The sequence below is a fragment of the Oncorhynchus mykiss genome, chromosome 19, assembly GCF_057628025.1.
Source record: "Oncorhynchus mykiss isolate SJ-2025 chromosome 19, ASM5762802v1, whole genome shotgun sequence".
Taxonomy (NCBI): Eukaryota; Metazoa; Chordata; class Actinopteri; order Salmoniformes; family Salmonidae; genus Oncorhynchus; species Oncorhynchus mykiss.
In genome coordinates this window covers 50,119,137-50,147,087 of record NC_143040.1, presented here as the reverse complement: position 1 = coordinate 50,147,087, position 27,951 = coordinate 50,119,137, and the positions used below count along the sequence as shown (strand labels likewise).

General features: G+C 46.3%; 1 protein-coding gene across 1 annotated transcript; it reads left to right on the top strand.

Moving 5' to 3' along the window:
* Window positions 1-17: 17 nt before the first annotated feature.
* On the top strand, window positions 18-27,951 carry LOC110497863 (BTB/POZ domain-containing protein 7). The gene is made up of 11 exons (XM_021574300.3): window positions 18-394; window positions 8,879-9,111; window positions 11,136-12,272; window positions 21,952-22,160; window positions 24,047-24,122; window positions 24,448-24,608; window positions 24,767-24,910; window positions 25,034-25,223; window positions 25,319-25,497; window positions 25,684-26,085; window positions 26,214-27,951. The coding sequence occupies exons 2-11, from the start codon at window positions 9,030-9,032 to the stop codon at window positions 26,961-26,963; spliced, it is 3,330 nt and encodes a 1,109-aa protein (XP_021429975.3). The 5' UTR covers window positions 18-394; window positions 8,879-9,029; the 3' UTR covers window positions 26,964-27,951.

The window sequence follows — 27,951 nt, the reverse complement described above, 5'->3', positions numbered from 1 at the left end:
ACATACAGCTAGACGGCGCTCGCAAGCTGACAATTCCAGATTCGAACCAGTCAGCAAACAGCGTCTGGATAGGCCACACCACCCAACCAGGCGCCGAGCAAGGATGAGTGTTTTTAAGGAAAATCAATCCAAGCTAAGGAACACGTCTTGAGTTTCTATTCTCGGAAAAGGGACTTGCAATTTGCTGAAAAGTCGAGGCAAAGTGGATCTAAAGGCACATGTAGGATTCTCTCTGTGTATTTGGCGTCGATTTATGCTTAATGATCGGTGTTACAAAGGGGAGTTGTGCCGTAGGTTAAGACAATTTTTTTTCTACAAGGAAATCATCACAACTTCATTCGGGAATCCACTTAAAAGGGAGAATAATTTCTGAAAGAAGCTAAGTCTGCTCAAGGTACAGTGACACCTTAAACTATTCAATCAACGATCTATCGCAGGTCCAAATGCCTTTTTGACCAGATATTTATTTTTACAGAACTTGTCAAGTCTCCAAAGAGCAACTCAAAGCGGACGTAGAAACCGACATGTAGGCTAATTACAGGGTTATGAACATGGCTAACATGCTACCGAAATGTTTATTTTTATCACTCAACTTGTTTGCTATAATGTCCATTTTTACTGTGAGTCATTGTTTCCGATTCAGTCGAGCGTAGGCTATTCCATGATACGACGCTGGCATGCGACGGGTTTAGCAGGAATAATCGAAATGCTGTCAGCAAGGCAACAATGGCTCCGTGGTATGGCTTACAATACTAACAAAGCCTCTCCACGACATTCATGTTATGGCTTAAGTTAGGTATCTTATTTGTAGGCTACGATGCAGCTACCCTGAAAGGTCCGATCCATATGCTATTCCTCTAACAAGAACATTTGTTAAATTGTAAAAAAAAAAAAAAAAAAAACGAACTAATTTAACAAATAGTTATACATTTGTTGCTATTTATTGCTACAGTATCGACACGGTAGGCCTATCCAATTAGTTGTTGGCGGATCGCGCTATAGCAATAATGTAGCCTAGCTACATTTCTTCTTTAGCCTACTGTTGAAGTGACTGATGCGGCGTTGAAATGAGAGGTTTCCCCATTTCTGGCAATGTCAAAAATTCGAATGTTTTTTTTTTTTTTTGCCATCGTTGGCAGATCAATGTATTAAACTTGAATTTGACTGCAACAGTAACATTTTAAGAACCTATACTATGGCAACTCGAATTTAGTCTGTTAGGGCATACCTCACTGAGGCAGCAGAATGTTTAGTTGTTTGTATCCTATAGGATGTTTAGGTTATAGGAGCCTATGGAGTGTGAAATCCACCACTATGTAATTGAGATGAATCAGAATGGCTCACACAGGCATCTGATTAGAATGATGCCATGACTGGTTTGCCCTATATTGTCCTAAGAAAACTGGGACATAAAAAAAAAAAAAAATAAACATTTGAGTAAGGCACATGCATCCTTCTTGCAATGTGAGGATGAATGTGTAGAGCCTAGATATCAATGAAAACTATGTTTACTCAATTACTCTGTGGCCTAAAGCCAATATACATTATAACATGACAAAGGCCATTAGTTATCTGCTTCCATGGATTTGTGTCCTTGAGGTGCCTGCTTTCCTTCCTTCTAGATAAAGACATGTATTATTTTATCTGGGCAACAGAGTAAAATGTAGACAGTTACTCAGAAATGACAACTATTGCATAACCTGAGAAATATCCCACAATATTGAAGTGCATGGTCTACATATCTTCTGTCACAAGGAAATTAGCCAAAGTAAGTCATCTGAATTGGAGAGATTGAGCTGAAGGTGGTAAGTTATTAACAGTGGATTTATTCTCAAATAAAGTTCCTGTTGAACGCTGACCCAAATTTGGGAAAAGCAGGTCAGTGCTTTGTTTCCCAAGATGTTGAATGTCACCCTGAGAGTCTGGCTGAAGACTCCGGCTCAGGCCTGTTTACCATAGATATCCAGTTCCTTCATTGTTTGTAATGCCAAGGTAGACTGTTGAATGATGAGGTCATTAATTTGCACACAGAGCATAACAGAGGCTCACTAGCTTCCACGAGTTGCTTTGACATGAAGACCACCTTTTGTGTCCTTAGTTTATTTGTTTTGTCAGGGTGCTAGTTTATGATCACACATCCTCAATTCAAATATTATGGTGACACTATACCAATGATGGTTTGGTATGGTTTAGAAACTTGGGAACCAATCTCAGTTATCAGTGTAGCCTGTTACCGCCTGGACTTGAAATATCTGCACACCTAGAAAAAAAACTCCAGGCAGTTTGGAAAACTTATCCCTTCTGAATTGTCCTCTGGAATAACGGACATTTTGGGGTAATAAATACATCACGTTTTCTAGTAATACTACTTCTGGGCAAATAGGGCTATAGTCTTAATAATAACAGTTATACACCAAATATAGGCATAATTTGGAAGTGGGAATATGATTTCTTTCTTCCTGCATCTTAAGGGAATGCAATGCTCAGTTAGATACGGTCTGTAGAGGTGCTGTCATCACCATAAATGCTGATAGTATTTCGACCATGTAAAATATTTATTGAAGCTGAACTGACATTTTATCAGAAACACATTGGGTCGTTTTCACAGCTTTCTTTTTCCTGACAACCGGTCAAGCTGATGTCATTTTGACACTTTGTACAGAAAATCTTTCCTGTTGTTTTTGCTTTATTGTATTTCCTTCCCAGTACCTAAACATCCTTGCTTCCTCGAAAGATGACAGAGAACTTTACCGACGTCAACCGGATTGTAGCATTCATTCTATCGATCTATTACATTATTCTGTTGAGCAAGGGTTTATATAGTCTTTTAGGTAAACATATAATGACAGAAGATAAGCTGCTTGTATCTAATTGTAGACAAGTTGACTAACAAATAGCCTATCAAAATGTCAGAAATTATAAGCAGAAACATATCTAAATCAGGCAAAACAAAATCCTGCACCCCCTGTCAAAAAATCATTATGCAGTCTGACTTTAGTCTATAGCACAATTCGGGTGAACAAACAGCTGACCCTGCGCACCACTCCAGTGTGCTTCTGTTTTCTGGTCTGTTCTGGCCGTTTATGGTAGCTGTCCTAACAGAGGCTGTAATCAGTGGAATGAACGGCTGCACTGCTCAACTGATTGGCCTGATGGACCAGAGCACTGCAGAGCTAAGCAGTTTGTGACATGGCCCTGTAAGTCTGTCCCAGTGACTCACAGACTACATAAATACAAATCGCTGGATGTTTCTTACTGCCCCGTTTAGAGTGAAATGTATAGAGTTCTGTTCCTGATTAGTGAGTTTATGCTGCAAAAACATTTAGGCCTGTCGACTCAGCAGAACGTCTAACGAAAGACCATAAACCTGAGGAAAAAGTAGGGAAAATAATAAAATCCAGGTCAGCTCTCACATCTTTCTTTAGAATAGACTGTGCTGAGCTCTGGCCCAAATCTGTCCAACATAGTGAAACAGACATTTTATGGCAATGTTTCAGAACGACAAGGAAACTAGCCACATGTCAAGATGTACTGGAAATGGTCACAAAATGAGTGAAAGAGTGTATCCTGTCACTGACTGAATGGTGATTGATCCATTATGTCAGTTCGGGTAAAGATGTCTTGGTCAGGTCTGAGCTCAGCAGAAGGTGCCGAGACACATCAATTTCACGGCTGACCCTGTGGTCATCATACTAACGAGCTCTGTGTCCCGCTCTATAGTAACCCCCACCCCCAAGCTATCCCAGCCCTTCATTAGAAGGCTTATTAAACCTCTCTGATACAGTAGCAAAGGCCCCAGATATAGGGACATGCAGGGGAGGGGACATGCTGTCTCAGACAGTGTGAGTCCGGCTCATTAGTTAGCACAGTAGTAAAGCACACAATGAAAATGACGCAGGGAGAGACTACTTGTTATTCCCCCTTCACTCTCCTGTTCAACAATTGGCCGACGTGTCTTGGTAAAATACCATTATTATTAGAATAGCATTGTGATGTCCCAAACTTCAATTTCCAGGTCAGGGAGTCACACATCCTGACCTTTTTGATGGGATCTTGGGACTGCTTTGTTTTATGGTAATGCTGATTGGATGGATGTTTGAGCGATAAACTGGTAGTGCAACCCAAATGAATAGAGAATGCTTTAGAAATCAATAGCCTTCTACATCTTCATTGTAAGTAAATGAAGAGAAACTCCCTGTGGGGCATGGAGCGCTAAAGGCTAATATATTGCCTTGTGAATGATTGAACTGATATAGTTTACTATTAGTTCATGGCCTTGGTGCTTTATTGATGCCAGGGAAATGCATATAACATAGCATCAATTTTGCTAAGATGTTGACGCTTTTCAAAGAGGATAAAATATGCTACAATGAAGTGAATGTGTGTCTCTTTTCTGCTGCTGGTGTTTCAGTCATCAACTGTCTATCTTTGGTGTCAATTGCATTGTGATTGGTCAATGTGCAGTGCCTTTTGGATCATAGAACGAATTTGCGCAGTAACCATTTGGAAAAACTAGACCAATCTGCAACTCTGGACTATAGGGGGATTGTATAAACAGAAGTCAAATGGGCATTTTGCATCTGCTTTGACTATAGAGTACTTAGTAGGTCAAATCATCCCAATTGTTACTGTCTCCCTTATACAAATTCATGGCTGTGCGCATGTGTGAGCTGGACTCTGGGATGACAGCCACTGTTGGTGATCTGATAAAGGCTGAACAGGAGGGGTTTGGGAGAGCTGGAAATTTAGGAAGATATGAGTAGAACCCAGAGATATGCCTGTCTCCTTTTTTCTATTCCTACACGCTCTGATAAGGAAATCCATATAAATTATTGATAAAATGACTTGACTGTCATTTGAATAATAGATTGGTCCTATTCCTGCCTGGTGTTTTGTATGGTAATGTGCTGTGGGAGGCTGAGATGCTCTGTACACTCTTAGAAAAAAAGGTTCTAGATAGATCAAAAAAGGGTTCTATGCTTGCTTCACATATGGCACCCCTTAAGGTTCTATTTAGAATCCTATATGGAATCCAAGGTTCTATATGGAACTAATTCTGGTTCAGTGAAGAAGAACCCCTGGGTTTCCGATTAAAGAATCCTACAAAGGGGTGTCATATATGAAGCAAACAAAATAACCCTTTTTGGTTCTATGCAGAACCTTTTATTCTTAGAGTGTAAGTGGCAGATTAAATACAGCGACCCAATCCACTGTGGTGAGGTGTGTGTGTGTGTGTGTGTTTGCAAGCTACAGAGTGGAAGAGAGGGCATGGGGAGGGCCATGGCGTGAGGCCTTTCCCCTGTCACCTCTCATTAGTGACACATAGCCCAGCTCACCTTGCCTTTCATCTTGCCACTCCCCTCCCTAAACCCAACTCCGGCCCGTCCCAGGACCCTGCTCCAGCCAATCTGTGTCCCTCCCCCACACCCCCAGACATCATTCCTCTGCCTATTCAACATCAGAGTGAGAGAGTGGAGTTAGACTTGGGATGCTGAGGAGACATCGAGTGTCCAGGTCTCAAGGAAATTGTTGTTTTACAAACATTAAGATATGCTTCCAGGATCCTAGTGGAAAATGTGGTTCTTGAAGATGATTGTTTTGGACTCTGGCTGTAAAGTTGGGAGTGTGTTGTTTGGCTGATGTGATGGATGCATTGCTGCTCTGCTTTCTACTGCACCTCAGAGGACCTTTTGTAAACAAGACAGCACATCTGGGTTTTTTCCTCTATCCTAGATATAAAAATTCTCTACACAAATCCAATCCATATTCTCCCTGAAGCCTGGCTTATTTTTAGTTACGTCACCATTTGGGCTCTCGAGTGGCGCAGCGGTCTAAGGCACTGCAGCTCAGTGCTTGAGGCGTCACTACAGACCCTGGTTTGATTCCAGGCTGTATCACAACCGGCCGTGATTGGGAGTCCCATAGGGTGGCGCACAATTGACCCAGCATCGTCCGGGGTAGGCCATCATTGTAAATAAGAATTTGTTCTTAACTGACTTGCCTAGTTAAATAAAGGTTAACTAAAAAAATCCCTCGGATGAAACAAAGATCAACCATAACTTAGTATATGTGAAACAGTTTTAGTAGTTTTGAGTGTATTCGTGTGAATGTTTGGTTTCCCATTGTGTGAGTGTTGAGTAAGAGCTTGTGGTTTTACAGTGGGCCTCTGGGAGGATGGTTATAGTGCTGCTCTATGGGGGAAAACACAGTGATTTATTAGCATGCTGGGGGCGGGGGGACATCCATCTGAGATAAAGCAGATCTCCCATCGCATTGGAGCTCCCCTCCAGCCTCCCAGAGGGTCAGGACGTGTCTTTGTTGGGGTTAGTGGGATGGGTTTGTTGATGGTCATATAATCTTTAGATTTGTATCAAACATTGTTTTGCTTCAAGCTATGATCTGGATAAGAGTGTCTTCTAAAATATAAATGTATGTGTTATCTTTTGATAGTAGACCGTAGCAGACCACCATGACTAACAGTTGTCACTTGTATTTGCTCACATGCATAAAGACTTGCAGACAGTTAACTTACTATTTCAGAGCTCAAACCAAAGAAACTGCCGACCAACGCAGTTCAGAGTAGGGTTACGTCCAGGTTGGGTCAATGGAGGAGCTACCGAGAGAGGGAGGTTGGGTGCAGGGGCGAACTGGGGCTAGGGCTGGGCCTGCAGAGAGAGAGTGGTTGGGTGCAGGGATGAACTGGGGCTAGGGCTGGGCCTGCAGAGAGAGAGCGGTTGGGTGCAGGGGCGAACTGGGGCTAGGGCTGGGCCTGCAGAGAGAGAGGTTGGGTGCAGGGGCGAACTGGGGCTAGGGCTGGGCCTGCAGAGAGAGAGGTTGGGTGCAGGGGCGAACTGGGGCTAGGCCTGGGCCTGCAGAGAGAGAGCGGTTGGGTGCAGGTGCGAACTGGGGCTAGGGCTGGGCCTGCAGAGAGAGAGCGGTTGGGTGCAGGGGCGAGCTAGGGCTGGGCCTGCAGAGGGAGAGGTTGGGTGCAGGGGCGAACTGGGGCTAGGGCTGGGCCTGCAGAGAGAGAGCGGTTGGGTGCAGGGGCGAACTAGGGCTGGGCCTGCAGAGAGAGAGCGGTTGGGTGCAGGGGCGAACTGGGGCTAGGGCTGGGCCTGCAGAGAGAGAGGTTGGGTGCAGGGGCGAACTGGGGCTAGGGCTGGGCCTGCAGAGAGAGAGCGGTTGGGTGCAGGGGCGAACTGGGGCTGGGCCTGCAGAGAGAGAGGTTGGGTGCAGGGGCGAACTGGGGCTAGGGCTGGGCCTGCAGAGAGAGAGCGGTTGGGTGCAGGGGCGAACTAGGGCTAGGGCTGGGCCTGCAGAGAGAGAGGTTGGGTGCAGGGGCGAACTGGGGCTAGGGCTGGGCCTGCAGAGAGAGAGCGGTTGGGTGCAGGGGCGAACTGGGGCTAGGGCTGGGCCTGCAGAGAGAGAGCGGTTGGGTGCAGGGGCGAACTGGGGCTGGGCCTGCAGAGAGAGAGGTTGGGTGCAGGGGCGAACTGGGGCTAGGGCTGGGCCTGCAGAGAGAGAGCGGTTGGGTGCAGGGGCGAACTAGGGCTAGGGCTGGGCCTGCAGAGAGAGAGGTTGGGTGCAGGGGCGAACTGGGGCTAGGGCTGGGCCTGCAGAGAGAGAGGTTGGGTGCAGGGGCGAACTAGGGCTAGGGCTGGGCCTGCAGAGAGAGAGCGGTTGGGTGCAGGGGCGAACTGGGGCTAGGGCTGGGCCTGCAGAGAGAGAGCGGTTGGGTGCAGGGGCGAACTGGGGCTGGGCCTGCAGAGAGAGAGGTTGGGTGCAGGGGCGAACTGGGGCTAGGGCTGGGCCTGCAGAGAGAGAGCGGTTGGGTGCAGGGGCGAACTAGGGCTAGGGCTGGGCCTGCAGAGAGAGAGGTTGGGTGCAGGGGCGAACTGGGGCTAGGGCTGGGCCTGCAGAGAGAGAGCGGTTGGGTGCAGGGGCGAACTGGGGCTAGGGCTGGGCCTGCAGAGAGAGAGCGGTTGGGTGCAGGGGCGAACTGGGGCTGGGCCTGCAGAGAGAGAGGTTGGGTGCAGGGGCGAACTGGGGCTAGGGCTGGGCCTGCAGAGAGAGAGCGGTTGGGTGCAGGGGCGAACTAGGGCTAGGGCTGGGCCTGCAGAGAGAGAGCGGTTGGGTGCAGGGGTGAACTAGGGCTAGGGCTGGGCCTGCAGAGAGAGAGGTTGGGTGCAGGGGCGAACTGGGGCTAGGGCTGGGCCTGCAGAGAGAGAGGTTGGGTGCAGGGGCGAACTAGGGCTAGGGCTGGGCCTGCAGAGAGAGGGAGGTTGAGCTGGAGTTTGTATGGGGCTTTTTGTCTAAAAGAGGTAGGCTGGACAGGGCTGGGGTCTGGTTTCCTACAAAGATCGCCATACATCTGTATTGCATTTACTATTGCCTGCCAATCAACAGGCCGAGAGAGTGCAACAGTCTGAAGTGGTGCTAACCTTAAGCCACTGTTGAGCAGCTTTGGATGGTTTAGAATCTAGATGTAGATATTAAATGATATCAACATTTTGATGTTTTTATTCCTCATATATATATATATATATATATATATATATATAGCCTCTGCACGTATAGCAAATATATGCAGTGTTATACAAGAGGAAGTTCATGATTTAGATTTTCAAAAGGAATTTCAGGGGCAAAAACTGTGTCCATCCTCTGTCTGAAAAAGTATTATTGTTATTTTTTAGTAATGTGAGGTTGAGATCAGGAGTAACAGATTCCTTCACCCCTGGACATGATGTATGGTCTGTTTGAGTTGTATTAACAGTCTCACCGGGGCTTAATCCACATGGCACTTTACTCAATAACAAAGTTACTCAAAAACAATCAAATCACTCCATAGCTACCCCCCCCCCCCATCTCCCCTTCTCAGGCATGGCAGGTTGGGCGTGGGTGTCAGAGGAGGCTCCAGAGGACCCGGCCCTGAGAGAGGGAGCCGATGGCTGATGAATGAAGTGCTTCGCCCGGGCAGAATGAAGATGCAGGAGGGGAGATCCCAGAACAACAAGTGAAGAAGAGTCACAATGGGTGCCAATGCATCCAGCTACTCGCACTCATGCTCCCCTCGTATAGGAGGAAACGCACAGATACAGCAGACCTTCATAGGTAGGTTCTCAATGTTCTTACATGCACTACGGGTATTATAGTAAAGTATCTTAAGTGTTGATTATCAGTGACCTCAACAGACCTTCACGGCAAGAATATGAACATAGAAAAATGATATACTTAAATGTGATGCATGATACAGGAATGTACAGGTCATTGTGGAGGGAGGGAGGTTGGAGTTGATCTTTTCACTTCCAGTGTAACATTTCAATCAGCAACTGATTTTAGGCTCAGATTTCAAATCAAATCAAATTGTATTGGTCACATGCTTGGCAGATGTTAATGCGAGTGTAGCGAAATGCTTGTGCTTCTAGTTCCGACCGTGCACTAATATCTAACAAGTAATCTAACAATTTCACAACAACTACCTTATACACACACAAGTGTAAAGGAATGAATAAGAAGAATATGTACATATAAATATGTGGATGAGCGATGGCCGAACGGCATTGGCAAGATGCAGTAGATGGTATCGAGTACAGTATGAGATGAGATGAGTAATGTAGGGTATGTAAACATTATATTAAGTGGCATTGTTTAAAGTGGCTAGTGATACATTTTCCCCCCTCAATTTGTCCATTATTAAAGTGGCTGGAGTTGAGTCAGTGTGTTGGCAGCAGCCACTCGGTGTTAGTGGTGGCTGTTTAACAGTCTGATGGCCTTGAGATAGAAGCTGTTTTTCAGTCTCTCGGTCCCAGCTTTGATGCACCTGTACTGACCTCGCCTTCTGGATGATAGCGGGGTGAACAGGCAGTGGCTCGGGTGGTTGTTGTCCTTGATGATCTTTATGGCCTTCCTGTGACATCGGGTGGTGTAGGTGTCCTGGAGGGCAGATGGTTTGCCCCCTGGTGATGCGTTGTGCAGACCTCACTACCCTCTGGAGAGCCTTATGATTTTTTTGCAAGAATTCTGTCAGTCAGAAGTATTTCTTTTTTCTTGACTTATGAAATGAATGTCATCTGTCTGCGTTGCTGGGCTGGAAGTGTTCAAGCTGCATTCTATTCAACTTTTATTTGATCTGACTGCTCTTGCAGAGAACTGTTCAGTCATCCACCGCTGCCTCTGTTAATTCCCATTTCAGACTCCAAGCATCAATTCCTCATTCATTATATATCACTGCAGGGCCTTATTGATGGCCTTTTAGGAGTGGCTGCTTATTCATTTTTTGTGTTGTCTGCTTAACGAAAAACCCCAGGCTTTTATAGTAATTTTCCTGTTACACGTTTCTTGTCTGTAGTTCTAGAGACTGGTCCATGCTCAGGGAAATTTGATTGGGTTGAAAGCCCTGTAGATTGCAAAGAATAACTGGATGTTCTTCGCGGTTCTAATGTTTGTTGGTTGTAAGCTTAGCTGTGCCGGCGTAGACAGAGGATGATTCACAGTATTAGAATGACTACTATGTGGGTCACAGTGATGGATGCTCAGGGAAGGAAGGGCAGAGAGACTTTTCTATTTGGCAGTGGTGCCTCTGACGCAAGTATAGGTGGACAAGTGCATTGCAAGACTACCCCCCCCCCCCCCCCCCCCAAACTTACACACAACGTTGTAGTCCATGTTTTACTTCCTGTTGCCGTCTAATTCCAACCATGCCTTAATCAAAGTCAGCTTTATTAGCAGATAGACCCATTGATGCTTGTGATTCATTTTGATAATGATGGCCTGTTCCTTTCATAACATTGAATTATCTGTGAAATGAGAGACCTGAGGCCCTAGATCAAGGGAGTGCCAAGCCTGCTGTGAGGGAGCTCGAGCAAAGTGGTGTGTCTGGACAGCCTGAACAGGTCACATGACGGGGCTAGGAGAAAATACAGATTGTGTTTCCTAGGGTCATGCTTTCAGACTAGAAATGGCAAACTCTAAATGCTACCGAGCCAGAGGAATTGACCGCATTTAAAAAACAGCTGTGGAAAACAAGATACATGTATCATATGCTAGGATTTTATTCATAACTTATTTCCCTGTTCAAAAATAACCAGGACATTTGAACCAGCTGACCTCTGTGTTATGTTGTGTGTGTGTTGCAGGGACGTCGTCATACTCCCAGCAGGGCTATGGCTGGGAGTCCAAGCTGTACAGCCTGGAGCAGGGTCACGACAAGCCCCATGACAGGAAGAAGAAGAGCCTGGGCCTGGCCACCCTCAAGAGGAGGTTCATCAAGCGCCGTAAGTCCAGCCGTTCTGCGGACCATGCCCGCCAGATGAAGGAGCTCCTGTCGGGGTGGGATGTGCGTGATGCCAACGCCCTGGTGGAGGAGTATGAGGGCACAGCCTCCCTCAAGGAGCTGAGCTTCCATGCCAGCTTGGCGCGGGCCAAGGCACCCAGCCTGCAGCGTGACCTGGCTGCCCTTTACCAGCACAAGTACTGCACCGACGTGGACCTCATCTTCCAGGACACCTGTTTCCCCGCCCACCGCGCCGTGCTGGCTTCCCGCTGCCCCTTCTTCAAGACCCTACTGTCCTCCTCTCCGGGGTATGGAGCTGAGGTCCTTATGGACATTGAGACGGCGGGTATCGATGTGCCCATGTTCTCTGCACTACTGCACTACCTGTACACGGGGGAGTTTGGGGTGGGTGGGGTGGAGGACTCCAGGCTGCAGAACGTGGACGTGCTGGTGCAGCTGAGTGAGGAGTTCGGCACGCCCAACTCCCTGGAGGCAGACATGAGAGGGCTGTTTGACTACATGTGTTACTACGACGCCCTGCTCAGCTTCTCCTCCGATGCGGAGCTGGTGGAGGCCTACAGCAGTGGGGGGGCTGGAGGGGGCGTGGCCACAGGAGGCTGCCGGGGGCTGGGTTCCCCAGACAAGGACCTGAGGGCCCACAAGGCCGTGCTCTCGGCCCGCTCACCCTTTTTCCGGAACCTTCTGCAGCGGCGCATCCGCACAGGGGAGGAGATGACGGAGCGCACGCTGCAGACACCCACACGCATCGTGCTGGACGAGTCCATCATCCCGCGGAAGTACGTGCGAGTCATCCTTCACTGCATGTACACGGATGCGGTAGAGCTGGGGCTGGTGCTGAGGGGGAGCCCCTCGGCCGGGAGCCTGGGGGAGGTGCAGGTCCTGGTGGCCGGGGGCAGGGGAGGAGCTAGCACCCGCACTGAGGAGGCCATGGAGCTCTACCACATCGCGCTCTTCCTTGAGTTCAGCATGCTGGCACAAGGTAAGTTACAGTACCAACCATCTCTGTCCTGTCTGTCTGTCCTGTCCAGTCACACTCCAGCTCAGAGCGGATATGAATGAATGGTTCACAGAGAGCTGGTGTTCACACTCAACCTGGGGCTACATGTCCAGTTCTTCCCAGATCCCTTTATAATCTGTTCAGTGTGTGTGGATGAATGGTAATCTGGGAGGCTGCCTGTATCAGCTAGTGAGAATATGCTTCAATGGTTTAAATCCTTTAAATCAGGTCAGCCAAGGTAGATAAATGGGCCGCATCATGAATTTGAAAGTCAATCTTTCATGCTAAGAGTGCTATTTTAATGTGATATTGCCCTTAGCTCTGTGACGGTATGGGTCTGACTGAGGATAGATATCCTCATATAACTGCATCTCTGCATACTGAAATCTATCAAAGGTTAGACAGGGCAGGAGTGTGAGCCAACATCAAGACTTTAATGTAGACTGAGTATTGGCACAACTGCTAAAAGCTTATCTCCATGTCTCTTTCCATCCCGTTAATCTCTGTAGCCCCCTCTTCTGAGGAACCTGTGTACCTATCAGTTTGGACCTAGTATCTAGGTGTGTGGCAATGATAAGTAGGCGGCATGTGAAGATGTATGTGTAGGCCTAACCATAAAGTAGTGACTAACCTTTAACTAAATCAAAGAATAAGAGTAATACAGAATTATGAAGACATGTCGGTGTAATCGCAATAAAATGAGTCTCAATAGAAAGCTCAAACTGGAATCATGTGTAACCCAACAGTTATTCTTTAACGTTTCAATACTCAAATCACAGATATACACTTATTTAGGAAGGACCTGGTACCAGGGTTTAATACCTAAAAGTGTTAATTTTATACAGAGGGGATCCCCTTCAAACCAATAAAAGAAATAGCAAAGTAATTAGTCCCCAATCCAATGACACTCACGGTCCGGAATCCAGGTCACCTGTGCGTGACTGAGAAGCGCAAGAGTGCAAACAGTCCATTGGGCCTGTCACTCAGAGCTTAGTCTCTCACAACATCTCCAACGGTCGAGCCTCCGAGCGGGAGGAGAGCAAAAGCAGAGGTCTTCCGGCGCCAGTAGAACCCTCAAAAAAAATAAATCCTCTTACGCCGTCCTCACTTGGTCAGGGATGCGGGGCTAACAGTTCATCACTGGGGTTACTCAGACCGAGTCCAACTAAATAAAACCAATACAGTGCCTTCAGAAAGTATTCACACCCTTTGACTTTTTCCACATTTTGTTGTGTTACAGCCTGAATTTAAAATTAATTACATTGATATTTTGTGTCACTGGCCTACACACAATACCCCATAATGTCAAAGTGAAATTGTATTTTTATACATTTTTACAAATTAATAGAATATGAAAAGCTGGAATGTCTTGAGTCGATGCGTATTCAACCCCTTTGTTATGGCAAGCCTAAATAAGTTCAGGAGTAAAAATGTACTTCACAGGTCAATCATTTGCATGAACTCACTCTGTGTGCAATAATAGTGTTTTAACATGATTTTTTTAATGACTAACTCATCTCTGTACCCCACACATACAATTATCTGTAAAGTCCCTCAGTCGAGCAGTGAATTTAAAACACAGATATATTTCAAATACAGAAAGACCGGGGGGGTGGTCTATTGGTAGATGGGTAAAACGGAAAAGAGCAGACATTGAATATCCCTTTGAGCATGGTGAAGTTATTAATTACACTTTGGATGGTGTATCCAGTCACTACGAAGATACAGGCGTCCTTCCTAACTCAGTTGCCAGAGAGGAAGGAAACTGGTTATGGATTTCACCATGAGGCCAATGGTGACTTTAAAAGAGTTAGTTTAATGCTGTGATGGGAGGGAAAACAACTGAGGATGGATCAACAACATTGTAGTTACGTGACAATACCAACCTAAATGACAGAGTAAAAAGAAGGAAGCCTATACAGAATAAAACATATTCCAAAACATACATCCTGTTTGCAACAACACACTAAAGTAAAACTTTAAAAATTGTGTCAAAGAAATTAACTAGGGAGGACTAGGTTTTTTTGGGGGGGGATAGAAAGAAATGGAATCGCTAAGCACAGGAGAAATCCTAGAGGAAAACCTGATTTGCTTACCAAGACGACATGGAATGTTCCTGAGTTGCCTAGTTATAGGTTTGACTAAAATTGTCTTGAAAATCTATGGCGCAACTTGAAAACGGCTATCTACCAATGATCAACAACCAACTTGATAATGATGTGCAAATATTGTACAATCAAGCTGTGCAAAGCTCTTAGAGACTTACCCAGAAAGACTCACAGCTGCAATCGCTGCTAAAAGTGATTCTAAAATGTTGAATGCTTATGTAATCAAGATACTTTTGGCCATGTAGTGTATGTGGACACCCCTTCAAATGAGTGGATTTGGCTATTTCAGCCACACCAGTTACTGACAGGTGTATAAAATCGAGCATACAGCCATGCAATCTCCATAGACAAACATTGGCAGTAGAATTGCCCGTACTGAAGAGCTCTGACTTTCAACGTGGCACTGTCATAGGAAGCCACCTTTCCAAAAAGTCCGTTAGACAAATTTCTACCCTGCTAGAGCTGCCCCGGTCAACTGTAAGTGTTATTATTGTGAAGTGGAAACGTCTAGGAACAAGGGCTCCGCTGCAAAGTGGTAGGCCACACAAACTCTGCTGGAGGAAACTTTACAGTTTTTCATGGTTCGGGGTGGGCCCCTTAGTTCTATTAAAGGGAAATCTTAACGCTACAGCATACAATGACATTCTAGACGATTATGTGCTTCTAACTTTGTGGCAACAGTTTGGGGAAGGCCCTTTCCTGTTTCAGCATGACAATGCCCCCGAGCACAAAGCGAGGTCCATACAGAAATGTTTTTTCAAGATCGTGTGGAAGAACTTGACTGGCCTGCACAGTGCCCTGACCTCAACCCCATCGAACATCTTTGGGATGAATTGGAACAGCGACTGCGGGCCAGGCCTAATGCCCAACATCAGTGCCCGACCTCACTAATGCTCTTGTGGATGAATGGAAGCAAGTCCCTGCAGTAATGTTCCAACATCTAGTGGAAAGCCTTCCCTGAAGAGTGGAGGCTGTTATAGCAGCAAAGGAGGGACCAACTCCATATTACTGCCCATGATTTTGAAATGAGACGTTCGATGAGCAGGTGTCCACATACTTTTAGTCATGTAATGTATCTGACCAACAGATGCATATCTGTGTTCCCAGTCGTGTGAAATCCATAGATTATGGCCTAATGAATTTATTTCAATTGACTGACTGATTTCCTTATAAACTGTAACTCAGTAAAATATTTGAAATTGTTGCATTTTATATTTTTGTTCAGTGTAGATTGTTGACCAAAAAATGGCAATTCATTCCATTTTAATCCCACCCTGTTAACACAACAAAATGCAGAAAATGTCGAAGGGTGTGAATACTTTCTGAAGGCACTGCAACTAGCCGTCTTGACAAGTCACAGAGTTCAGGGGGTTAACCTTCTCACGCCTCAGACTGTTGCCTAGCAATAGGTCCAGCTCCAAAATATGTCCCCCATGCAACAATGTAACTAAATTAGTCCATGCAAGAACGAGCAAAAGGTAACCATGGGGTGACATCTCTCTGAACAGAATCCCTATATTGATAGCTTGTTTTAGTGCAAATTGTGTTTTTCTCAGCTGCAGACGGTAGGCCAATGTAAATGGAAAAAGCATGTCCGGTTCAGGACTGTTCCTCTGTCCTCCCTCCCTGTTCCAGGAAGGTCTCCAGTGACAGACAGTTTTATTGATACACACATCTCTGCAGAGCCAGCGAGCGCTCCTGTCAGGGCCTCATCACTCCTTTTATTTATCACAAGACCGCAGCCGTCTCTCCATTGCTCTCCCTCTCTCTGGCTGCTGTCACTCTGAGTACTGGAGTTCACCCAGAAGCCCCCCCTAGAAGGTCAGATGGAGCCAAGAGCGTAGATATTGTCAGTTTATTACCGTCACCTCCCATTCCAATGAGTGATGTGATTTTAAACCTGTGGGGGGTGATTGCTCTCTTCATGCCTGCAAGGTTCATTTTAATATGAAGGTGTTTCTCACATCCGCTAGGCAGGGATCAGGATGTGAGGTGTGCTACTAACAGAAACCACTCACACCATTATCTGCCAGCTGATTGATGGGTTCTGATATTTGAGAAACAAAAAATCATTGAATTTTTATATATATATATATATATATATATCTCAACCATACATACTGTGGTTGATGTGTCAAAGAATAGTGGCCATTTGCACATCTGTCTTTAACAGCTACATTCCATCTCTGCTGGAGATCAGTGGGGTTTTGACAGTATTACATATTCGGTAGTAAAGAAGACACCGATCATAGCTGTTGCCCACCCACTCCATCAAATACATACAGACACAGGGATTAGTGCCTCTTGTCACTAGCTGCATCACAGACAGGAAACAATGTACTACTGGGCTGTCGGGACAGTGGGAAGATTTAACCTTTGTCTGTCCTACAACATTTTTTTTTAAGCTTTTCTTGTAAATCTCAAAGTGCTGTTGCAGTTAAAAGAGCATGGGGAGCACAACTCCATGTTTGCATGTTATAAAGGCACAGTAGAAAAGATGGCTCTCACACACACACACACAGCTGGCTAGATCTTCCTCACACCTGTACGAGGGCTGGGAATTGCCAGGGACCTCAAGATACAATGTTCCAAACATATTGCTGCAGAGGGACAAGAGAGCCATGAAGAAAAAAAAACAGTTTTGATCAGTCATGGAAATTAAGTGTTAAACAAATTGGCTCTCTTTTCAAAGAAGATGAAGGAAAAATACTATTTACAAGCTATGAAGGAAAAATACTGAAGTTTTGGTGCAGGTAGAGCTGACTAGCGCAAAAATAATATTGCAATATTGTCCCGTTCACATTATCGATTTCCAAACTACTCCCTACACCATCATGTCTCTCAGGGTTGCCAAGGCAGCTTTGCACCAGGCAAACTGTCACCCCCTCAAATCCCCCCCCCCCCCCTCCTCCAAGCCTTTACTATAGGGTATTTATATCCCCTCTCTTGACCACAGAGAAGCAACAATCTCATCAGTTCCCATGAAACCCCATGTTGTGGTGTGTATCAAGGACCTCTCATTTCGTCTGTACGATAGCCGTCTTATTTAGTTAATTACATTTCCATCTCTCCAGTTTTTTTTCTTCTCTTTCCTCTGTTAGTTATCCTCCTCTCAAAGACACCCCTAACCGTTTTAACATGCCTGCACGCTCAGTCACACACACACACACGCACCTGGTGGTCAGTGCCGTTTTTAAGATTAGGGAGAACAATTATTTATTTTTAAGATCGTGGCCATTACAGCATATTGGATGGCTGTCACTCATATTCCATTCACCCAGCCCAATGTAACATTGTTAGGTTTGGGCAACTACATGATACTCACATTTTCCCTATACCCATCGTGAGGTTGCTCCAACCTAGCCTACAAATTGAAGTTTATAATGTAGGTGCACAGGTCGAGAGACAAATTGGAGTGAACAAGGTGACAGACAGTGTAATCATTATTCCAAACAGTTACAAACTAAATGAGAGTTCCTATTGGACAAATTCAGGTAGGTCCATTCCCGTTTTTTGTTCCGTTTTTAAGAAACATTTTGCAACACAATCGGATGATCACCGATAAATTTCAGCAGCCACATAAAAACAGCATCACTTTCCTTGTTGTATAGTTCCTTCTCGCATTTACGTGCTCTCCTCTCACATTTCCTTTAGTTTGTGAACTTCAGTGCACCACAAACAGCTGTCTGTGACCAGGTGAACAAACCTCTTCAAGCCAAACCTTCATAACATAAATGCTAACCGCTTCACACACAGTCTACGTTGTCACAGTATTAGCTAACGTCATAGTCAACATAGCTACTAAAACTAACGCATTAGTAAACCCACAATTAAATCCATGTGTACCATCATGCAGTACAGAGTACAGCAAGCAGTTTAGTAGTTACATCAGTGGGCCATGGTGGCAATAAATTTAATAAAACCGAACGCTTACCCTAACTTGGAAGAGTTGGAGTGTTGGAAAGCCTTAGCCAGCTAGCTAACATACATAGCATTCCTCTCTGTTTGAGTCAGGTTGTTGAGTAGGCTAAATTAGCGGCATTAGCTATTGACAAAAATACAACAAAATATAGCTCTCTCTCTCTGCTGCTTCTCAATTTTTTAAAGAAATTAATTTTTTCAAAACTGTTCAACTGTCAGTTCATGCTGCAAGAGCTCTGGAGGATGTCCTCCGGAAGTGTACTGTGTACGTCTATGGAAAGGGGTGAGAACCATGAGCCTCCTAGGTTTTGTATTGAAGTCAATGTACCACAAGGAGGGGGGGTGCTCCTAACAGAGTGTTGTTTAGGCAACTATAGACCTTCATTCCAAAACCGTGTGTTTGATTCAATTATTTGGTGACGTGAATATAATTAGTATAGTTTTATCTAAAAATGTTAGTTTTTTAGGTGTTTCACAATTTCTATCTGTCTGAAATTCACTGAGTAGGATGGTCCCCCCTATCCTTCTGTGAGGAGCCTCCACTGACACGCCGTTGGCTGCCAAAACTCTTGCTCACCCAAGTGTCAAATGAGCTGAGAAGGCCCATGATTTAATTTCTATGTGACAACCTTGAGTGACCTCAGCCTCCTGTCAGAGACCTGGGGTAGCTGTCATGCGCATCGAGTTATCTCCGGGCTAGCAGTCCCTTCCTTCTCCTCCTCTCTGTGCCTCATCTGCTCCCCCTCCATCTGATTGAGCTGTGTCCAGGCCGGGGTACACTCACTGGTGGTAGGATTCAATCTGAGAGCCTCTCGTCTCCATCAGCAGTTATCAACCCTATTAGCTCCCTAGCCAGAGCTCACTCACTCACTCACTCACTCTTTTACTTACTCTCACTTACCCTGGCCGATATTAAAAGCCTTGTTCATTTTTCAAACACAGTGAGAGCATTGATAATGAGTAGATCAGCATACCAATGTAGATTTTCCTTTCTACACATATACACACACAGACAGACAGACAGAGCGGGAGAGTAATGACTCATCTGTGGAGACATGCGTGCCATTACAATCATGATTCCTGTGCGGTAAGTTTTAGTAATTGATTAATACCATGAATGACCACACCCTGGGTGGGCAATAAATAACGTTAGTCAGTCAGTCTTCAGAGTTGCTTGCTGATGTGAAAGTGTTTGAGTGGTAGTGAATGGGATCAGAATTGATATCTAAACTTGCCATTGCATTTAAGAGGCTATTGATAGGCCCTGTGTGACTAACAGCCTTAGTTCTGTCATAGCACCTTCCATTAGGAGAATCTGTCAGCCGTTCAACTTTCTCCTGTTACGTTTAAGGAGTCTTGGTCTGTGATATTGCTGTCTGATCAATCATATCTTTGGTTACAGGCAGAACTTGACCTATTACATGAGTGAACCCTAATTGTTCCAAGCAGAGGGGGATTTCCAGTTGCTCCTCGGCAATCGGTTTGCTTGGAAGTTGGCCTTAGACCTCAGGCAGTCGGAGTGAAGCCCATCATTCTTCTTTAGTCTCTCCTCCTTCCTTTTTGTTTTGTTTGAGACCTCCGCTAAAAATTAAGCTCTAGTTACTTGAGTAATCAGACATGATTCAAGTCCACCAGTGTTTACTGGTCCTGAGTGCTGCTGATGTCTTAAGTGGGTTTGGAAACGTTGTTTCATAAACATGGAGCTAAAAAAAACAGCAAGCCCACATCCTCAGTTATTGCCGTCTCACAGATGCAGTTGCCATAATGCTCATTGTGTTGATATTCTAGTCAGTCTGCTAGGCTGCAGTGAATGCATAGTGCCAGAGAGAGAGAGAGAGAGGGGAAGGAGGAAGGGGAAATGGCTTAAGTATTAGATATAATGCCCAGTCTAATCTCCGGCTCATAATAAGGGTGCAAAGCTTTAAAAGGCTGAATGGTGCTATGCATTCTAATGGGCTAATAGAGAACAGAGCTGTCTGCTTTCATGTGCTGCTGGTCTCCACTGGGGAAGCTTTACCTTTTCAAAGGAAGTTGTGTCTGTCTGTGTGTGTGTGTCTCTCTCTACATGTCTACCCCTGCTCAGAGAGTGCGAGAAAATTAGGATAGAATGAGCGGAATACAGAGAGAAGAGATACCGGTAGGGAAGGAAGGAAGGAAGGAAGGAAGGAAAGGAAGTGTGGAATCTATTCCCACTTCAGGCTGTTTATGGAAGATAAAAAGGCTAAATGTCTGCGTCCACATTTCAACCTCATTTGTCCTCTTAACGACACAGGATTTCCATCCTGCGTTTAACACTGTTGGGGTCTGCTTTGCATCGCTCTGACTAGCTAATAAAAGTAAAGGAAGGGAAAATCTAGGAAAATGTATCTTTAACTGTGTGTGTCGGTTGAAGGAGGGAAAAAAAATATATATTTAAAGAGGAGGGCAGGCGTCATCTCCCTGAGCGTCAGTGTCCAATTTCCCAGAGTGCAGTTTCAAAGGGAATGGCAGTGCAGCAGATCTCACGCAGCCCACAGATAAGAGTCCCAGAGGAGCACTGGTACTGGAGCTCATAACCCAGCTAAGCCTAGGGCAGGGCAGCCTGCTCCGCTCTTCTCCACAAGCTAAAGACAGAGCCAGCAGTATGGGGCCTGGGCAGGGGCCACTTCAAAGCAGACCAGTATCTCCGTCTGCCTCAGAGGCACACTGTGTGCCTCTCACTGGCATCGCACTGCCTGCTCTCATTTTCCACTGAGTTGACTGTCAAAAAGTGAAGCCAAATTATTTATGTTCCCTTGTGGACATGCACTAGTTTCCTATCCAAGTTGATGTCATTTGATTGTTTGATGTTTATTTTAGTTCTATCTCAATTGCTACTGCCACTATGACTGCCACTATAGCCATTTCTGAAATTCCATTTCACCCAAGATGGGTTCAAATGGCTACAGTATATCAAGTAATAATTAATAACCCTCTGCAACTTTTAATTCGTTTTTGATTAATGTGTGTGTGTGTGTGCATATGCATACGAGTGCATGAGAGCGTGTGTGTTTGTGCATGTGTTTTCTGTGTGCGTGTATACTGTGTGTGTGTGTGTGTGTGTGTGTGTGCGGCATACTTCCCTCTGGCTGCTGTGTTAGTGTGGTGAACGGGAGGTAGAGTGACTGGAACACGTGAAGGTATCAAAGGCATTTCTGTGGGGTTGTGTGTAACAGTGTTAAACCACTGCCTGCTGTTCTGGTATGTGCTCTGATTTAGGAAACGCATGGAGGGGGGTGCCGGGGGAAAGGGGGGAGTGCTCCCTGTAGTGATGAATCGGAGGGAAACTACTGTAGGCTTCTGAATGGCTCCAGAAGTGACCCCTGTGTGACTGTGTGGCGGGGTATTTATGGTTCAATTAAGTCACCCATTAATACTCTTACTAATGTTCTGACAGGGTATGGCTTCCCATACAATAGATTTACAAAAATGTAGCCTGGGCCCATACTGTGCTGTAGCCAACTCAACAATACATATTTGGCATGACACAGAGAGGGGTTGGCTGAAGCACAGACTGACTGGACCACCAGGCTATTAAAGGTGCTGTTCACTCCGTGATATGAGTGTTAGAGGTATGTGACCCCTGTGCTCTGTGTTCCTGTCTCCTCACCCAGGCTGTGAGGACATTGTGGTGGAGAGCCTGTCCCTGGACTGCCTGGTTCCCATCCTGAAATGGAGCTCTCAGCCCTACGGCTCTAAGTGGGTCCACCGCCAGGCCCTACACTTCCTGTGTGAGGAGTTCAGCCAGGTCGTGACCTCTGACGTACTCTACGAGCTCAGCAAGGAGCACCTGCTCACCGCTATCCAGTCAGACTACCTACAGGTGAGATACCCACGCCGCTGTGTGTGTGATTGAACTGGATGCATCTCCACAGACTCCTAAGATCGTATCCTGTCATGGATGGGCATGTGTAATCGAGTACTCGAACAGACTTCTCAGATTTTTCTTTCTTTAATACTGTAAAACTATTTGGTGGAATGGTTTTCGTGACTGCCCGACTGGACAAGTTACATTTTGTCCCGAAAATTGTTTTAATGTTGTCTTGAAGATTACGTTATTTTGGTTTGACTCAAGTGTTCCAGTTGTGCATGTTTATTTGCGGGGCACAACAAAAAAGAGACCAAGCCAAGTATCACACAGTTATTCTCCTTAAATTGCCTTTCCCCTCTGTTTCTCAATCACTCAAATGCGTTCTGACTGCTCCCTCAACACACGTGTGCTGAGTTTGCACGCAAGCTCCCATTAGGCCTACAGAAATGAATGGCTATAAAAAAACATATCTAAATGATGGGAGACACAAGCTCCCATTAGGCCTACAGAAATAAATGGCTATAAAAAAACATATCTAAATGATGGGAGACACAACCTACATTCCTTGCCAAATGATGTCACCTTTCACTAATTTAAAATGGACTGGTGGATTGAAGTTGGGAAGATGTGTTTCAACAACGAGTTGCAGTTTTGGAAAAATTGTATCCCGTCTATTCTCCACTTACGCTACTTTGCGAACTGCTAGTGTCATTTAGAATTGGTTAGCCTAGGCTATAACCCCCTGAACACACAGACAGGTTCCACACTGAAAATGTGCAAACGCGTGAGTTTGATAAAGACTGAGCGTAGGCTTCTCACCAAACTGATGCCGTAGCCATAATTCATCACCATGCAGTGTTCCGTGTGGAATTATTCATCCATTTGGAAAATTCCAAAGAACAGTCAGAATAAACTAAATCGAATGTCTGTATATCGAAAAGTAGACCAATTTTTGGTTCGTAACCATCAAACCCTTACCAAATTGAGCCCTGTTTCAAATGATCACTCATTGGGAATACCTGTTCCAGAAGCAACATGCGCATCACTTCGCACTGGCAACTTTTGGAAAAATACTCTGTTCTATATTAGTCTGTTATATTACATGTTTTTTTACTATAACATAGGTGTGTCTTGACTGTGAATAGGGCTCTGGAAATAAGAGCCTCTTGTCTGCTAAATTAACTGAACAATGTTATGCCATTGAACCATAGGTTTCTACAAGCGCCAATGCTGAGGTTACTGCATTCCAGAAGATTGTGTTCCATTATAATATAACTAGTTGATATTAGTTTCAATAAATGAATCCTAAATAGTTTTTTTAAATGTATTGACTATTTATGTACTGTATGGGGCAATGTCAGTGCTTTGGTTACAAAAATGTAACTGTCTTTTTAGAATTTCCCCCTTTCACCTCCCCAGAGTTCCTCCCGTCTGCGAGGCAGCTAGGGCATGATTGGGTTGACAATTATTTGGTGAAGAGTGGCAACACGCACACGGCTGCATAAACACAAACCCAAACACACAGCGTCTGGAGTACAGACGGAGTGAGAACGTTCCCTGGAGGCATTGCCTTCTGACATGGCCACTAATTGAAACTGAGCTTTGGTCTGCTCTGCTGTGCCAAGCTCCCTGGGTGTCGCACAGGACGGCTCAGGTGAAACGTTGTAATCCAATCAGACAAATACTGTACAACTCTCAGCCACCACTACACCGTGTCACACCATCAAACACATATTCAAGTCTCCTCACTGAACCGCCTCTTCAGATGTTGCTCCACACTACAATGTTTAACCTTGTCCTTACACCTTTCTTTCCCTATCACCATCCCCCTCTCATCACGCTATCTTTTTTCTCTCGCACTCCTCCCCTGCCCTCTTCTCTCTCTCACTCTTTCACAGGCGAGTGAGCAGGACATTCTCAAGTACGTTGTGAAGTGGGGCGAGCAGCAGCTTATTAAGAGGATGGCAGACCGGGGTAAGATGATACACTCTATAATTACCCTCCGAGCAGACCTTCTAATGGCTGTTGGAAAAGCACCCACCTACAGTACCAGCACCTCCAAAATACACTAAAAGACTGAAATAATTTAGTTTTCCAAGTTTTATCCTTAAAAATGGGAGACTGAAGCACCACGATCGTAGATCGCAGTATTTTTTAGTTTTTTGTGTGGCTCTGAACCCGACTGGAAAAATACTGTATCGTTAAAAAATAACGAGTGTGTGTTGGCCTTACTAACCACATAATTATATATAGAATCACTACCAACTGTGTGTGTTTTGTGGGCGGGTTCTTTTCCCAGAGCCTAACGTGCTGAGCGGAACAGCCCACAGCGTGAACAAGCGGGGGGTGAAGAGGAAGGACCTGGATGTGGAGGAGCTGAAGGAGATCCTGTCCCCCCTGCTTCCCTTCATCCGCACTGAGCACATCCTCCCTGCCAACAGCGACGTCCTCTCTGACGCGGTTAGTAGTCATGGATGACGCGTCATATGGATGTTTCAATACAGTTTCTGATTGCTGCCAATACAGATCTATCATTTATGCCCTATTAATGCCTTAGTTGTTGATTGACCTGACCTTCTTGGTGTGTTCTCTTTAAATGACCCTCTTTCCATTCACAGACAAAGAGGGGTCTGATCAGCACCCCTCCCTCGGACATGCTGCCCACGACTGAGGGGGGCAAGGCCAACTCGTGGTTACGGCAGAAGAACGCTGGCATCTATGTGCGACCACGTCTCTTCTCTCCATACGTGGAGGAGGCCAAGGTAGGACACTCCGCATCGAGGGGTTGCTGGTTAATGGAGAGTATTTTATCTCTCATCTCTGTGAGAGGGTTTGGGTCAGGCCAGGGTATGACCGACTCCTAACCCGTCTCCTCCCCCACTCAGTCTGTGCTGGATGAGATGATGGTGGAACAGACAGATCTGGTGCGTCTACGTTTGGTGCGCATGTCCAACGTGCCAGACACCCTCTACATGGTCAACAACGCCGTGCCACAGTGCTGTCACATGATCAACCATCAGCAGATGGCCAGCAGCCAGACCACCGCTCCGTCCGTGGTAGCCAATGAGATCCCAGGTAAGAGGACAAGACTGGTGCCAATAAGAAAGCCATTTAGTATAACATATTAGAAACGTTGACATGGCCCACCAACCCTCGGTGTGTCCTGTCAGTACCCAGACTGGCGGTGGTTAAGGAGATGGTCCAGAGGCTGCAGGAGCTGAGTCACACCGACCAGGTCCAGAGGGCCTACGCCCTCAACTGTGGCGAGGGGCCCACCGTCAGCTATGAGCTGCAGCTGCGTGTGCTGAGGGAGTTTGGCCTGGCGGACGGGGCTACTGAGCTACTGCAGGTGAGGGGGAAGCCCCGTAGGGTACAGGGAGGACCAGGCTGTCGACTTGTTAAAGGGAGACCTCTGTCCTAAGGACCTCCCTGAAAGACAAAAGTATCACTCACTTAGTGTACTACGTAATAACGTGTGTGTGTGTTATAGTAGAAGGTTTTTGGGATGCTAAATGTTTTGTTTGTTTATTCTCAGAACCCTTACAAGTTCTTCCCAGAGGAGCGTTTTGGAGACGAGAGTCCTGTTCTGGCCCTGCGCCAGGCAGGTCGTTGTCGGGTCAACAGCAGCCCAGCGATGGACAGCATGTTCTCAGACCTGGAGGGCCTGGCTGGGTTTCACCCCCCACTGCCTCCCCCACCACCCCCATACCACCCCCCTGCCACCCCCAGCCGTGCCCAGCTAAAGGGCGCCTGGAGGCCTCGTGTGCCCATCCCACCCCCCACCCGCTCTTTCTCCTACCCCTGTAACCACACTCTTCTCCAGCTCCACACCACAGCCAAACATGGCAGCCCAGACTACCCCTCCGCCCCCAGGCCTCCACCTCCAGACTGCAGCAACCCCCAGGCCAAGGGCCGAGCCCTGCTCCCAGAACCACAGGTGAAGGTCCACATGTCATGCTGTGTTTGTTGCTTTTGGTCATTGTAGCTGTAGAAGTGTATTGTGCTGTGATCATGTATAATCATGTATAACTAGTCGTGTTGGTGTGCTTCTCTCTGTCTCTCCAGCTGAGCATGGAGCCTGTGATGAGGGAGTTCATGCCTGACATCGCTCTGGGTGTCTCTGTAATGACCCTGAGGGAGCACCATATGGGGGACAGGGACGGTCACGAACTTCATGGCCCCATGGCACACCCGGCCCCACTCCTCCCCCCCGGCCCCTGTCCCTCCACTCGCCTCAGCCTCAGTCATGGTCACTCCTGCAAGAGGCACGCTCCAGAGCCAAAGCTGGAGGCCCAGGCAGAGTTCCCTGATCTGTATGACTTCTCCTGCCGAACAACCACCGCAACATCCAGCCACCCCCTGCCCCCCTACGCAGGGCCAGACCTCTACAGCCACAGCTCCTCCAGCCACCCTCCCTCCTACATGTCTGACAGCCAGGGACGGGCAGCTGAGGCACGCTCTGACCCCCTGCGCCTGGACGTCCTAGGCCTGCCCCCCCAGTGGCAGGATGGAGCTCTGGCTAATCCCTCTGGTCCCCAGGCTGGGGAAGGACACATCCCCAGAGGACGATCAAACAATGAGACCGACCTTACTCACGGTCTTGGCAACTTGTGTGGCTCCCCCAGTGGAAACCTAGACGGGTATGAGGAGCGGTCATCAGCCCACAGGGAAGGCCCGAAGGAGATGGCGGTTACTGGCGAGTCCCCAGGTTCAGGGGCCCAGCAGCCACATAGGAACAGTATTAGCGAGGAGGCTAGCAGAGAACGCAGGTCACCCAACAACCCTGACTACCCTTACAAGAAGTCTGCACTATAACCCTCGGGGAGGACCTGGGGTTGAGTTGTCAAAAGGGAAAGTGAGGGAAACAACCCTCTGTCATGGACAGCAAAGCACTAATGAGTGTGTGTGAAGGGGTGGCTAATGATTTTTATTTATTGTGTGTGTGTGTAAGTACCCTACCTCCTCCAGGCCTTTCTCCATGACATAGTGCTGTCTTCACCTCACGTCTCCTCTGAGTGCTACAGATAAGCAGCATCAGGACTGTAGGTTAGTTGGAGAAACAGCAGTGACTGTCAGACTGTTGTATTGAAGCTTGGTGAAGCCAACCTCAATGCTGCAGTTTTACAATATAACTCCAGCAGTACTGTTTGGGAGGGGCTTTGCCTATTTCCCTTGAGCCTTGTTGCACCACAGGTTTGTTGTGACCTCAAAGTTGTGGGAATCAGGAACAAAGATGTTATCATAAAGAAGATCATAAAGACGTTACTATGATCGTCAACCATGAAATGTAGTTCAGATGTGCTGAGGAGGTATAATATACATATGGACTGTAGTCCTCAGGATATATTTTAACTGGGAGATGTATAAATAGGATCTCAGTATAAACTAGTTAACACCAGCACATAGCTTCAATCAGCGTTATCTTCATGATAAAATCGTGTAAAAACATTTTCTTGCTCCTCTCATTTGTATTCCCTCTCTCTGCATTCCTCCAGTACGTACCTCACCTGACAGGTTACATTTGATTTCCCCTTTTTGGTGCTGCATGTTACACAGAAATGCTGATGAGTAATAGGCTCAGGCTAGTTCAGATCAGGCAGGAAGTAGGTCTGTTGAGGTCCTGTAGGTCTGTCATTGTGCTGCCTCTTCAGTCTCTGAAATACAGAGCATTCAGAATGTATTCAGCCCCCTTGACTTTTTCCACATGTTGTTATGTTACAGGCTTATTCTAAAATTGATTAAATAGATTTTTTCCCCTTGTCAATCTACACACAATAACCCATAATGACAAAGCAAAAACAAA